The sequence below is a fragment of the Populus trichocarpa genome, chromosome 1, assembly GCF_000002775.5.
Source record: "Populus trichocarpa isolate Nisqually-1 chromosome 1, P.trichocarpa_v4.1, whole genome shotgun sequence".
Taxonomy (NCBI): Eukaryota; Viridiplantae; Streptophyta; class Magnoliopsida; order Malpighiales; family Salicaceae; genus Populus; species Populus trichocarpa.
In genome coordinates this window covers 27,160,999-27,173,181 of record NC_037285.2, presented here as the reverse complement: position 1 = coordinate 27,173,181, position 12,183 = coordinate 27,160,999, and the positions used below count along the sequence as shown (strand labels likewise).

At 33.6% G+C, this 12,183-nt stretch overlaps 1 protein-coding gene across 2 annotated transcripts; it reads left to right on the top strand.

Moving 5' to 3' along the window:
• The first annotated feature begins 5,016 nt into the window (after positions 1-5,016).
• On the top strand, positions 5,017-11,932 carry LOC7478509 (uncharacterized). 2 transcript variants are annotated; one of them, XM_024593812.2, is made up of 10 exons: positions 5,023-6,097; positions 6,842-6,972; positions 7,088-7,150; positions 7,293-7,382; positions 7,663-7,828; positions 7,989-8,178; positions 9,091-9,923; positions 10,249-10,863; positions 10,967-11,032; positions 11,262-11,932. In XM_024593812.2, exons 1-10 carry the CDS (start codon positions 5,495-5,497, stop codon positions 11,367-11,369), a joined length of 2,865 nt encoding a protein of 954 aa, XP_024449580.1. In that variant the 5' UTR covers positions 5,023-5,494; the 3' UTR covers positions 11,370-11,932. The 2 variants fall into 2 exon arrangements, with proteins under 2 accessions (XP_024449579.1, XP_024449580.1); XM_024593811.2 differs by lacking the exon at positions 11,262-11,932 and having other exon boundaries at positions 5,017-6,097; positions 10,967-11,218.
• Positions 11,933-12,183: the final 251 nt, after the last annotated feature.

Genomic DNA, 12,183 nt, shown 5'->3' with positions numbered 1-12,183 from the left:
ATCAAAGTTTTAATACAAAAACAAAAATCAAATTGGTGTTTGTTCTGATAAACAAGTTCTGAAAATTCAAGTGATATCCTAACACTTATAAAAAACCTGAAAGACAAGGTTGATTACTGGATAAAAAAAAATACCTAGTTTAGTCATCAAACTTCACATGTTATACCTATTTAGTCCCTCAGTATTTTTTAATTTGATTTTTCATAAAAAAAAATATTTTTATTATTTTTTAGTTCCTAGTTTGAGAGAGAGATCATTGGATTTTGATGATAGATAGAGAAAAATATTGTTGACAATGATTTCGACCACCAAAACGGTCAATCTTTGTGTCAAGTGATTATATTTGATGAGGGGATTTCAAATTGGGTGTTTTTTACATTTAAAGTGCCTAATATATGAGCTCGAGAAGATTTTTAGTTTCGGGTTGATTTCGGGTTCTAGGATGGTTTTTTAGGTTTTTGGAGGTCATGGATGGATTTATCAAAGTGTCTAAAGTGTTTTCTATGTGTTTTGGGTCAAAATGGATTGAAAATGAATTTTTTTATGAGAAATCCTTCAACCTTAATTTTCTGGCTACCATAATGGCTGGAATCTTGGCAAAGACAGACGACGCGTCGTCTAAGTTATTTAAAAAAAAAATTAGAGTAGACAACATGTCATCCACCCCAGTTACATTTTAAAAAACATGCCCTCTTGCAGATAGTCTTAAATGGGTTAGGCACTGGCCTGACCTCTTTCTTCTTCTTCTTTTTGTAATCTTGGCTTTTTAAAAGAAAATCATGCTCTTTACATGTGTATTTATTTAAATATTTTTAAAATTTATATTTAAGCTAATATCTCTTCTATCTTATTTTTATTTTTGTATTTATCTTTTTTTAAGTATTTTGTATGTACTTAATTTTTAAAAAGACTTTTCTAATTCATCTATAACTTTTTTATGTTTTATATAATTAAACTTTATTTTTAGATAGTTTTTTTAATAAGTGCAACCTTATAGAATTTTTTTTCCTTTGATTTTATTCAATTAATTTTATGAGTGTGTCTATTTCTACAATTATTTAATTAAAAAATAAATTTAATAAATTTAATAAGAAATGAAAATATTTTTCCTCTCCTCTCATCTCCAAGAAGGTAACTCTTAACTCAAAAAACAAAACAAAAGGGGGTTTAATTGTTAGTGTGGGGTGTTTTTTAAAAATATTTGTTTTTTATATATATTTAAATGATTTTTTTAATATTTTTTTATTTTCAATATTAAATTTATTTTCAACATAAATTTAATATTTTTTCAAATTAATTATATTTTAAAAGGCGACAAAATCGATCTCACACAATAAAAAACAAGCGGACCTTCCTGCCTGCGTACAATGTGCGTGTGTGTGTCAGCCTTTCACTGCCACCTGGCAAAAGTTAATCACTACGTCCCAATTAATTAATGAGTAATCAATCGTGTATAAACCCACCATGCCCCTATGGTATAGAGAAGAAGCCTGCTTAGTCATCCTGTCAGTGTATATAATTTTTTTTCTTTTATTAATTAATCAGTGTAAAGAAATTGGAGAGGTTAAAGCATAGTTTTTATTATATTCATATCTTCCTCGTTACTTATCTTTATCTTGTAAAAATAAAATTATATATATACATAGAATAGAAATAGATGCTTTTTTAAAAAAAAATTCCTATTTAGGAAATGCAGTTATATATAAATTCTTATTGTATTTATATTTTATTCATTACTTATTTTCTAAAAAAAATAGATATGCATATTCCAACTAAAAAATAGTAATAGATAAATAGAAATGGAGTTTCTATTATATTTATATTTTATTTATTACTTATCTCGTAAAAAAAAAATAGACATACATGTCTTATCTATCGGATTTCAAGTATCTATCAATATAACATTCATTATCAATTATTATTTATTATTTAACATAAAATAAAATTATATATATATAGGGGTGTATGTTTATTCAATGATGAAATTAAAAAAATTATGTGTATTATGTAGATATCAAGAGATTTTGATTGCATAATTTTTTATTTTTTTTATTCCATCAATTTAATATTTATGTCTATTTCTATTATTATTTAATTGAATAAAAAAATTATTTTAATAAAAAATACAAATACAACCTGGTAAATGTCTCGTTTCGCGAGATTAAATAACTCGATCTATATCTTATCTATTGGATTTTGAGCATCTATCAATATAGTATTCGTTATCAATTATTATTTATTATTTAACATAAAATAAAATAATATATATTGAGGGGTGTGTGTGTTTATTCATTGATAAAATTATAAAAGTTATGTTTAGATATGTTGATATTTGGAGATTTGGATTGATTTTTTAGTCGGATTTAATATTACATGAATATTATCTACAAAATAATTATAAAAAAAACTTATTTATTTAGATTGATTTGAATTAATATCTATCGAGTTTGGAATAAATTATTTATCTTTAATTTCAACTCAAAACATGAAAATGGGAGTTCATTAAAATTTAATTAAATGACTTTCCAAGCTTCAAATCTAGAGATGCCATGTATTGAGGACCTGTTCTTCCTGATACAGTGGTGGGTTTGAAACCTCCTGCTGGCGTGACCAAATTTTGGGATATTATATGTTTTAATAAGAAAGAATATTAAATATAAGAGGTGCATTTTATTTTCTCACAGTGATTATGTAGGCAAACAAATCCCATTATATGCAATATAATTATATAGATTCGTATTTTGATTTTACCTCTTCCACGTTACGAACCCTAGAATATTTGAAGAAAGGGATTCACTATTTGATGAAAAGTCAAATTAAGCACTCCCCTGCTAATAGGGAGATTGGAATCTTGAGAGCCAGCTGTCCTTGTAGATTCTTTGACTTTGACCCAAAGATTACATTATTAGTAAGAAACACATATCATAAAGTTAGTTTGGAAACCGTGGTTGTAACTATGTTTTTAAAAAATTAATTATTTTATATATTTTGGATCGTTTTAATACATTGATTTTATAAATAATTTTAAAAAAACAAAAAAATATCAATTTAATATATTCTAATAAAAAAAATATTTTAAAAAACAACCGTAACCACAGTCCAAATCCCAAGACCTCACAATCTCCTACAAACAGTAATTCCAATCAAAAGGTTGAAATTTTTTAGATTTGATAGCTAATAGATTTTACCAAACTCAATTTGAAATTTTCTATGACTGAAATATACATTTATATTATATAAATATGTTTTAAAAAATTAAAATTTATTTTTTTCAATTTCACCCTTCGATATCGGGCTGATTAAGAATTGAGTTTCATAATTTATTTTGTTTTGCTTTCTATGAGGTTATCATAGTTTTTTTAAAAAAATCACAGTATTGGTTTGACGCTTAATTTTGCAATCATTTATTTTTGTTATCATGTAGTTAAATAAACAATAGTTTAGAAAAAAAAAAAGTTATTAATCCCAATGGAGCTCATTACTCGGTTTGTGGGTTTGACGTATTAACCTGAATTACCTGATTCACGAGTTTGGCGGGTTTACCCATTAAACCTGTAATGTTTTTTTTTTTTTAGTTTTTGGTCCTTTAATTTTTTTTAATTGGTTTCTTTATTTCACTCTTTTTCAATATTGGATGGGTTAGAAAATGAAATTCATGGTTTATTATTATCTACTTTCTATAAGATTATTACAATCTCAAATAAATATCTTTTTTAGAATTGGTGTTCGATTTTGCAAACATCTATTTTTATTATAAAATTAAACAAAAATAAATTTCAAAAACAAAAAAAGTTATTAAACTTATTGAAATCCATGATCCAGGTCGAAGGGTAACCGAGGTCAATCCAATCTGGTATCATCTTAATATTTAAAAAAATGTGATCTTAAAGGTTTTTAAAAAGTTATGTCATGTTTTTGTCGATCATTCAAGTTGTTTTTAGATCCATTAAATTAATTGATTCACTTTGGATCAGCTCCCACGCAATTTAATTGGAAACTTGAGCTAGGCATAGAGTCGAGTTAGCAGGTTTTAAAATTGAATCACTTGATTGGATTTAATGATATTGCTAAAAAAATCTTCATACCCTTAATATTTTTTTAAGTTTAAAAAAAGAATAGTTCGAAACGCAACAGAGCACAAATGAATTTACTAGTATATATATATATTAATTATTTTATTTTTTATTAATTAAAAAATAATAATAGATAATGGATACTTATTAGACACCTGAAACTCAATGAATAATTTATGAATATTTAAATTTTTTACCCGATAAATAATAAGAAAATTATAAATATCTAGAAATTCAACCTGTTGATACCGATTGCCTTCCATATCTGCAGACCCGACAATTAGCACCTTGTAAGTGAAGACAGCTGATGACAAATGGCCATAAAAGAATTAAATTGGATGATTAAAACTAGCAAAGAGTCTTGCATCTTAAAATGCCAATGATGTTCACTTGCGGAGCTATGGAGGATCATGCAAGTAAAGTTCCATTGTTGCGTACTAACTATTTCTTTGGCTTGTCTAATCTATGGTTTGATTAAAACTGGAAAACGGGGAGAGAGAGAGAGAGAGAGAGAGAGAGAGAGATCCACAGCTTGCCGCTACGGTTGCTGTGTCTCTTTCAAAGACTAATGAGAAAGCCCCCCAAGAAAAAAAAATCAATGACATCTTACCTCATCTCTTTAGACTCAATCAGAATAAAAAATTAAAAAAAGGAAAAGGAATATTCACAAGTCTACTCATAGGAAGTCAAGTGACCAATGGCATTACATCTGATATGCCGCCATCATCATCAACTGGACGGGCATAATCATCCTATTATTTGATCAAACTTTCTTGCAACATGCAGCATCTGATGCAGTGAATCTGTTCCTTGCTGGGGGGGTTATGTCTAGCACTGGAACTTCCATAAAGGAATAATTTTGCAAAAGCAGCAAGAATTGTCCACAAAAATATGTGTTCTTCTTTTACCATATTTGATTAAACTCTGTATATTGCGTCATACAAACAGATGAAAACAAAACTTGGCACAAAGTGACAAGTCGTGAATTAGGTGAGAAGATCATTATTAGCTGCTAAGAAAATTGAAGCTCGTTCACTGCATTACAAAGTAAGAAAGATGAGCAACCCCACCAAAACACATCATCACTGTCTTAGTTATTGTGACCACAGAGAGTTGACAAATGAGGGGGTAGTTAAAATCTAAGGAAACTATATCAATTTTTAACTAACCCCATCTCCCGTCCCATGTATATTTGGACTATTGGACCCCCCCACAACCTTCCCTCTCTATTTATTTGGTCCTGGTGAGAAGGCCATGAAGAGAGCTCCTCGTCTTCAAAATAATGATGGTCAGGTCCTTTGAGTAGTTTCCTGTGGCCCTTCTCTTGTTCTGGCCCTATATGGGGCTCCACAGAGGGTACAAAAAACCTAACTGACTTGTAACTGAAACCACCTGCACATCGTAGTTTCGAAGTCTTCTCTATGTATCGGAACCTTTTTATCACCAGATTCTGTCATGCCACTATGCCTTGTTTTCATTTAATATTTTTCATCTTGGTCCTCTTGTCATTGAGCCTTGGTTCTGCTTCTTGGTGCCCACATAACTATGCTCAACAAAAGAATAGAGAATTTGAGCAGAAGACTGATCGTTTCTGGGAGTTCCAAGAGCAATCCAACACCTGGGTTGAAGTGGAGCTGCCATATGAACTTGTCTCTTGTGTTAATGACAACTGTACTAAAGTGGGTAAAATTCATCCAGTAAAAAGAGATGTAGAAGAGAACTCAGAAAGAGAGAATGATGATTCCAAGAAAAATGAGAATTTGAAAAGGAAGGTTGAAGATGGAGGAACAGAAGCGAATTCTGAGATTGTTCTGCCTTTGAGGAAGAGAATTTCTCTGACTAAAATGTCTGAGTCATCCATTTGGGTCACTGGTGAAAGTGGGTCTATCTATGAGAGGTTCTGGAATGGAATCCAGTGGGTGATAGCACCCCATGATCTACCAGTATTGACTGGTCATGCAATCTGTGTCTTTATTGTCAATCAAACTATTCTTACTCTATCAGAAGCAGGAACCCTATATCAGGTACTGGTCTTCTTCCAGCTGCATAATCATATAAGCTCATAACAGTTGCTGTCTTGTCCCTATGATTTTTGAATAAAGCTTATACAATTCAACATCTTTGCAATTATCAAGCTTAATTCCAAAAAAAACTCCTGTTTTAGGTTTCTTCTAAGATCATTTATATTTTTGCCCTTTAATTTTCTATTCCTATCCTGTTTCTATGATTCTTAGTCTGGTGGGCAGAGATGGTTAATATCAGACTTGGAGACCAGCAAACCTTGATTGACTAGTAGTTGCTAGAGCCTTCTGTCTTCCTGTAGTACTGGATTCAATCAGGAAGGAATACATGCTTCTTTGTAGTAATAACCGTCTAATTTTCAATTTATATTATACAAGCACTTGTGATCAGAGTAACCATGTCACCACTTAAGTCTGACATGCAGGCATGGCACTCTTGTATAACCTGGACTGGCTCCATGTCAATTAGCTCTACCACATGTTTTGTATTTGAAGCTGCTCAAGCAATGGTCCCGTGATTTTCTGATATATAAACAGAACACTGCAACTAAATAATTTCAATTGAAACCAAAACTAATTCTTCTTAGATACTTTTCTGCTAATAAATTGTGCAAGTAATCTGAATTTGACACCAAGCGTGCTCTGATGACTGCTTGATAAAAATGGATTCACTGCACACTACAACTGCTAAATTGCACTATTATTTCTAGTATGGGATCGTTTATCTTCTTCTTTTTCCCTTTTCAGATGATGCTCGGTGAGAGCTCACAGCCAATTTGGGTAGAGTTCACACCTACTCTCGATGAAAGCACAAATAGAGAAGCAGAAGAAAGTTCATTGATGCTAATAAATTCCGGCGTCATTTCTCATGATGGGCTGTGAGTGCATCATTTCTGTTTCAATACATACCACAGTCCGAAACAGCATAATCACATTACATTACTGCGGCAAATGTACTAATGAACTCCTTGCTTCCACCGCGTTACATTCCAGGAAAATTTATTTCTGCACAAAGAATGGCTCGTTATTAGAACTCAGTGAGGCAGAGCCTCCAAGGTAAAACTTGTGTTTCTGAAACTAAAAACCATCGTCGCTAAAACTAGTTTTATTGCTTTTGAATTTTAGTATCTGCTCACGGTGTGGATTCTGATGAGGAGACTCTAATATTAACGAATTTTATGCTATAAACATGGAACAGATGGGAAAATCACGGGCGACCACCTGGTGCAGATGTTGCAGCAATTGTTGATGCTGCTACTATTAGACCAGACGTAGTATATACCATAAGGTGAGATCTCTCTCAAATCAACAACTCGATGCAACTCAAAAATTAGAAGAACTTAAACAGACAAGGCTAACACGAAGTATAATCTAATTGAAATCACTGTTATTATTCGACTCCTGATAGGTGCACTGCCAAACATCAGATTAGATATGATGACGCCAGTAGTTATTTTCAGATATTCTGTGTAGGTGTCCAATCAAGCCACGCTTTGTATCTAAGCTGGCTCCTTGGTTCTTGGCTATTATCTTCGTTTTCATTTGAAACAAAGTGTGCTGCAATGCAGTTCTACAGGAGATCTTTATGAATATGATAGGAGCTCAAAGCCATCATGGAAGAAGCATATATGGGCAGAAGGGACAGTAGCAGATGCTTCTCTGATGCCATCAAGGGGATGCACACTACATGGCTTGAGTGGAGAATACTCCATCTCTCTTTTTCTTCTAACTAAGGTACCATATCTGTAAAAAAAAACAAATTACTACACACACCCATACAACAGTAAGTGATAAAAAGGCAACACAAACAGGGGGAATAATGTGCAGAAGAAATGTTTTCCAGAAAGCCAAATTATCATCTGACCTCTACTCACAATATTTTCTGTATATCCAGGGTGGTAAATTGGTAGAGAGACGATTAAACCAAAGAAAGTGGAAATGGATAGTCCATGGAAGTCCCAAAGATCATAAGTTGACATCTATCACACCAGTTGTACAAGATGAGACAAATGAAAAATTCTTATCATTATTTTTCACCACATCGTCTGGATCGGTTTTTGAGTATCGAATATTGAAACAGTCAGGTGAGTGAAGCAGGTGGTATAAATTCTTCAGAATCTATAAACGATGAGGCCTTTCACTATTCCTTTTCTTATGCTTTCTAATGATATTCCTCCATGGAGTCAGTGAAGGACAGTTGCATAACAAGGACAATCTACATATGTTTTTCCCTTTTCATACAAATGTATTCCAATTCACTTCTCTGAGACTCGCACATGGAACTATGGAAAATACATCTTCTGGAAAGCCATCAGAGAATGGCATTCCATGAGCTGTGAACAAGTAACCAGTTTATTTTAAATCAGTAAACATATATAGGAGTAGGTTTTGTGTATCTCTTAGAATAGTTAAGGTGGCTCGTCAAAGGACTGGAAACTTCCAAATAACCTACACCAGGGAAGGGAAGGGAAAGGGAAACTTCTGAAACTCCTAGGGAGTTCCATGTGCCATGACTGGCTGGTGAAAAGCAAGACCTGAAAATAGTAAATAACTTCCTCTAATCGCACATTAAGATTCTCAGAGCCATTCATTGGAATCCATTTTTCTTTCAAAGCCCTCGGTGTATTTTGAAAGTTATCCATAAATGTTGCATAATAGAGAAGCTTTCGACGCATATAGCTAGCAATAAAACTAATAGATGTATAGGAGTATTTACAATAGGTTTATTCACCCACACTGCTTCTTGAATGAAATTAATAGCTTTCAAAATGTCTAGTAAAGAAATTTTGGAAGAACAAAAATCACAAATGAATGACTTCTTGTTTTGGAACCATTTCTTAAAGCATTTCTGGTAGATCATGGATTTTTAAAAAATCAACAAGATAAAACCATGATTTTCAGTGATTTGCTTTTTTCTTTTTGTCATTGGAAAATGCTCGCTGTTTGTAGTAACAATATTGTAAGCCAGGTTTTTTTTTTTTTTCACACGAAGACAGGCACTGATCAGGAAAACCAAATTCCCGAAGCATGGTTGAGTCATATGCATCCTCCGCATGCGAAAGTTGCAAGTGGAATTGCTGGGATACCACTTCAAGCTGGCAGAATAGTTTTCCCACTGCATGATGGTAGACTTGCAGAATTGCATCTACCTGGACTGGGTGGAGAAAATACTGGGCCGAACCATCAAGTAAATCTCCGAAAAAGAGCATCGGTTAAATATGTATGGTCAATGATAGACGCCCCAGAGACTGAAGGTTGGAATGCAGAGTATTGCAGAGAAGAACGTGGACCCATGAACTGCCTTGAAGGCATAAAAGATGAGCCAAATGAACAAGGAATTACAAGATCAATGGCAAGAAGGCGAAAGGGAAGTAAAGCACAAGAAGATTACCTATTTGCAGGTGCCAATGGACCGAATAAAGTTTTGGAAGGATATAGTTTCCCAGATAATTGGATCAACAATAACTTTCGTCTGCGAATGATACATGGAGGCAAATCATTTTTCCTTGTTACTGATGATGGTTTGACTTATGAACATCTTTATGCCGAGAATTTATGGCTGTGGCTGAGGCATGATCACTCAACACCAATGAAAGGTGCCCTTGGAAACTACAATGGAAGTCTCTTTTTGGTAGACATTTACGGGAGTCTGCTTATGAGAGAAAGGAGCGATGAGGGGCTAACATGGGTAAATTGCACTGCCATGAGGAATCTCGGGCGTGTTATTGGAGGCCCTCCATGGGATGGAATTCCAGGTAAAGATCCGAAAGTTACACCAGAAGATGCAATCTTCTTTGTGAGCAAAAATGGAAGGCTGCTGCAGTTCACAGTAAGTAGAATAAACCAAAGTATTTCTATTGGTCTATGACTCCCATACATCCAAAAGATTAAAAGCATCAGAGAATTTCTTTTCCTTCTTATGGTTCACTTAATTTTTCACTTAGTCATTGTCACCATCACCATCCATACATACAAGTAGTATTTCATGTCACCAGGCAACCAAGAAACATTATCAATCAATTGAAACAAAAATTCTGGAATATTACTTTAAACACCGACTTTAGGCTAGAAAGCCAAAGCAGAGAGTATTTCTGTGATTTTCCCAGAACTATAAAGCAGCTCATTGCTGATCCGTTAATCAAATTTCTATGCAGGTTGCCCTGAGGAAATTCAAATGGAAAGATTGTCGAAACCCTCCAGATACCAAAGTTGCAAGTATTGTTGACCAGGAGCTGTTCCGGGATAACGTAGTGTTTGTCACTGGAAGGAATGGGAGGCTATACCAGTACAACAAAGTGACTGAATTGTGGCATGAGCATTATCAGTCTCAACATTTGGTTCTATCAAGATCGCCAGGAACTGCTATGAGACCATCCTCACTATCACTCACAGGCTCACTATTTATGCTTTCAGAAGATGGTGGACTAGTTGAATATCATTGGAATACTGGTGATGGCTGGAATTGGATTGAACATGGAACACCTAATAAAGGTGTAACCTTGATCACTTCCCCTAGCCCATGTTTTGAAGGTAATCAACTTTTTCTTATAGGTTCAGATGGAAAAGTATACGTTAGGTATATGGACCAAATGACATGGAGATGGAAAAACTGTGGCTTCCCTCATGTGGGACAATTAATGAATGAAGATCAAACACAAGAGAGGGGAAATGATAATAATGAAGAAGTTTGCATAGATGAAGATTTTGCAGCCAGCTTGGAGAACGTTGCACGGAAGTACAGTGATTTTAATAGAAACTGTGACCCAAAGGTTGGTACAAGTATCTTTTCCTTTCTTAAAACTCGTCTTCTGACTGGCTGCTGGCCAGCATTAGTGATGGGAAATCAATGATGAGTGTTTTGAACATTCACAGGTGGCACCAACAAGGCCGATCCCATTTTCTGATGATTCAGTTATCTTCGAGCTCAGGGATGGAAGAGTAAGGAACACTTGTTCATTTGCCGTTTCTGATTTTCAACAATTTCCAGCATTCTTGACAGCAAATTCATTAGAAATGTTTTTCAGGAGGCATAAATTTGAGCAATATTTTCTATCTACAATTCATGCTCTTAAATTCTACTTGTTGCAAGCTTCTAATCTGAAACACTCTTCCAAGGTAACATAAACATGTTAAGTAAGAATGTTGCTCACATTAATAATTATGACAGTTGGCAGAGATGCGAAGAGTGGAGGGCACTCATTGGGTATGGTCACGCACTATTGCCACTCCAACAACCTCGTGCATGGCTAATTATTGGACCGCTGTGGCTTCATGAAGAAAACATACAACGTAGAGAAGAACATGTCAGAAATATACACGCACAGAGCTGCTACAAATACACGAATATTGTACATTTAACAAGGAAGAACAGCAAAAATTACCATACCTTTTTTCGCTTGCTGTGGGAGAGCAAGCTGGAATTAGACTAGAATCATCAGGAGCAGAATTTCTAACACGATTGATTGTACAGCGAAGGAATTCAATGGTGAGGGGAGCAAGACTGTGAAAAAGCTGAATAGATATTATAATTATCATCAGTGACATTGTATCTAATGGATCTGGTGATTTCGTGATGAAGATGATACTCTGACAAGCAAAAGAGCAAGCTACATTAGAGGCTTTCTTCCTTCCTCTTGGTAGACGTACGTACCTCCAACACCATTCATCATGAAGTGGATGATATCACACACAGTAGTCGATTATTCATTTTTAGCTCAGTTCTGAAAGGGAAATGTTTTGGTAGTTGAGCATATGACGACGACATTGTCAGGACCTTCATAAGTGCATTGATTTTCTGAATGTTACGCAACGTGAATAGTGGCCTTCTCTTAGAGCAAACTTGTTCCTTCATGTCGTTCAGAAGTGTGCCAGTGATAGCTTTCCCAGCATAACTGCTGAAAATTAGTTTTTTTTTTAAGTTATTTTCTTATAAAATAAATTTTTAAAAAGTAAATTAATTTTTAATATTTAATAATATCATGAAAAATAGATTAGAAAATATTTTTTAATGTTTAACTATTCCAAAAATAAAATTAAAAATAAGTTTTTAATTTTTTTTTTTCAAATTTATTAAAAAAACAAGAATAAAA

Coding starts and splice junctions, on each gene's coding strand:
- LOC7478509 (XM_024593811.2), top strand. CDS start 5,495: ATGTATCGGAACCTTTTTATCACCAGATTCTGTCATGCCACTATGCCT. Junction 7,383..7,662: donor GACGTAGTATATACCATAAG/GTGAGATCTCTC, acceptor GCTGCAATGCAG/TTCTACAGGAGATCTTTATG. Junction 10,864..10,966: donor ATAGAAACTGTGACCCAAAG/GTTGGTACAAGT, acceptor GAACATTCACAG/GTGGCACCAACAAGGCCGAT.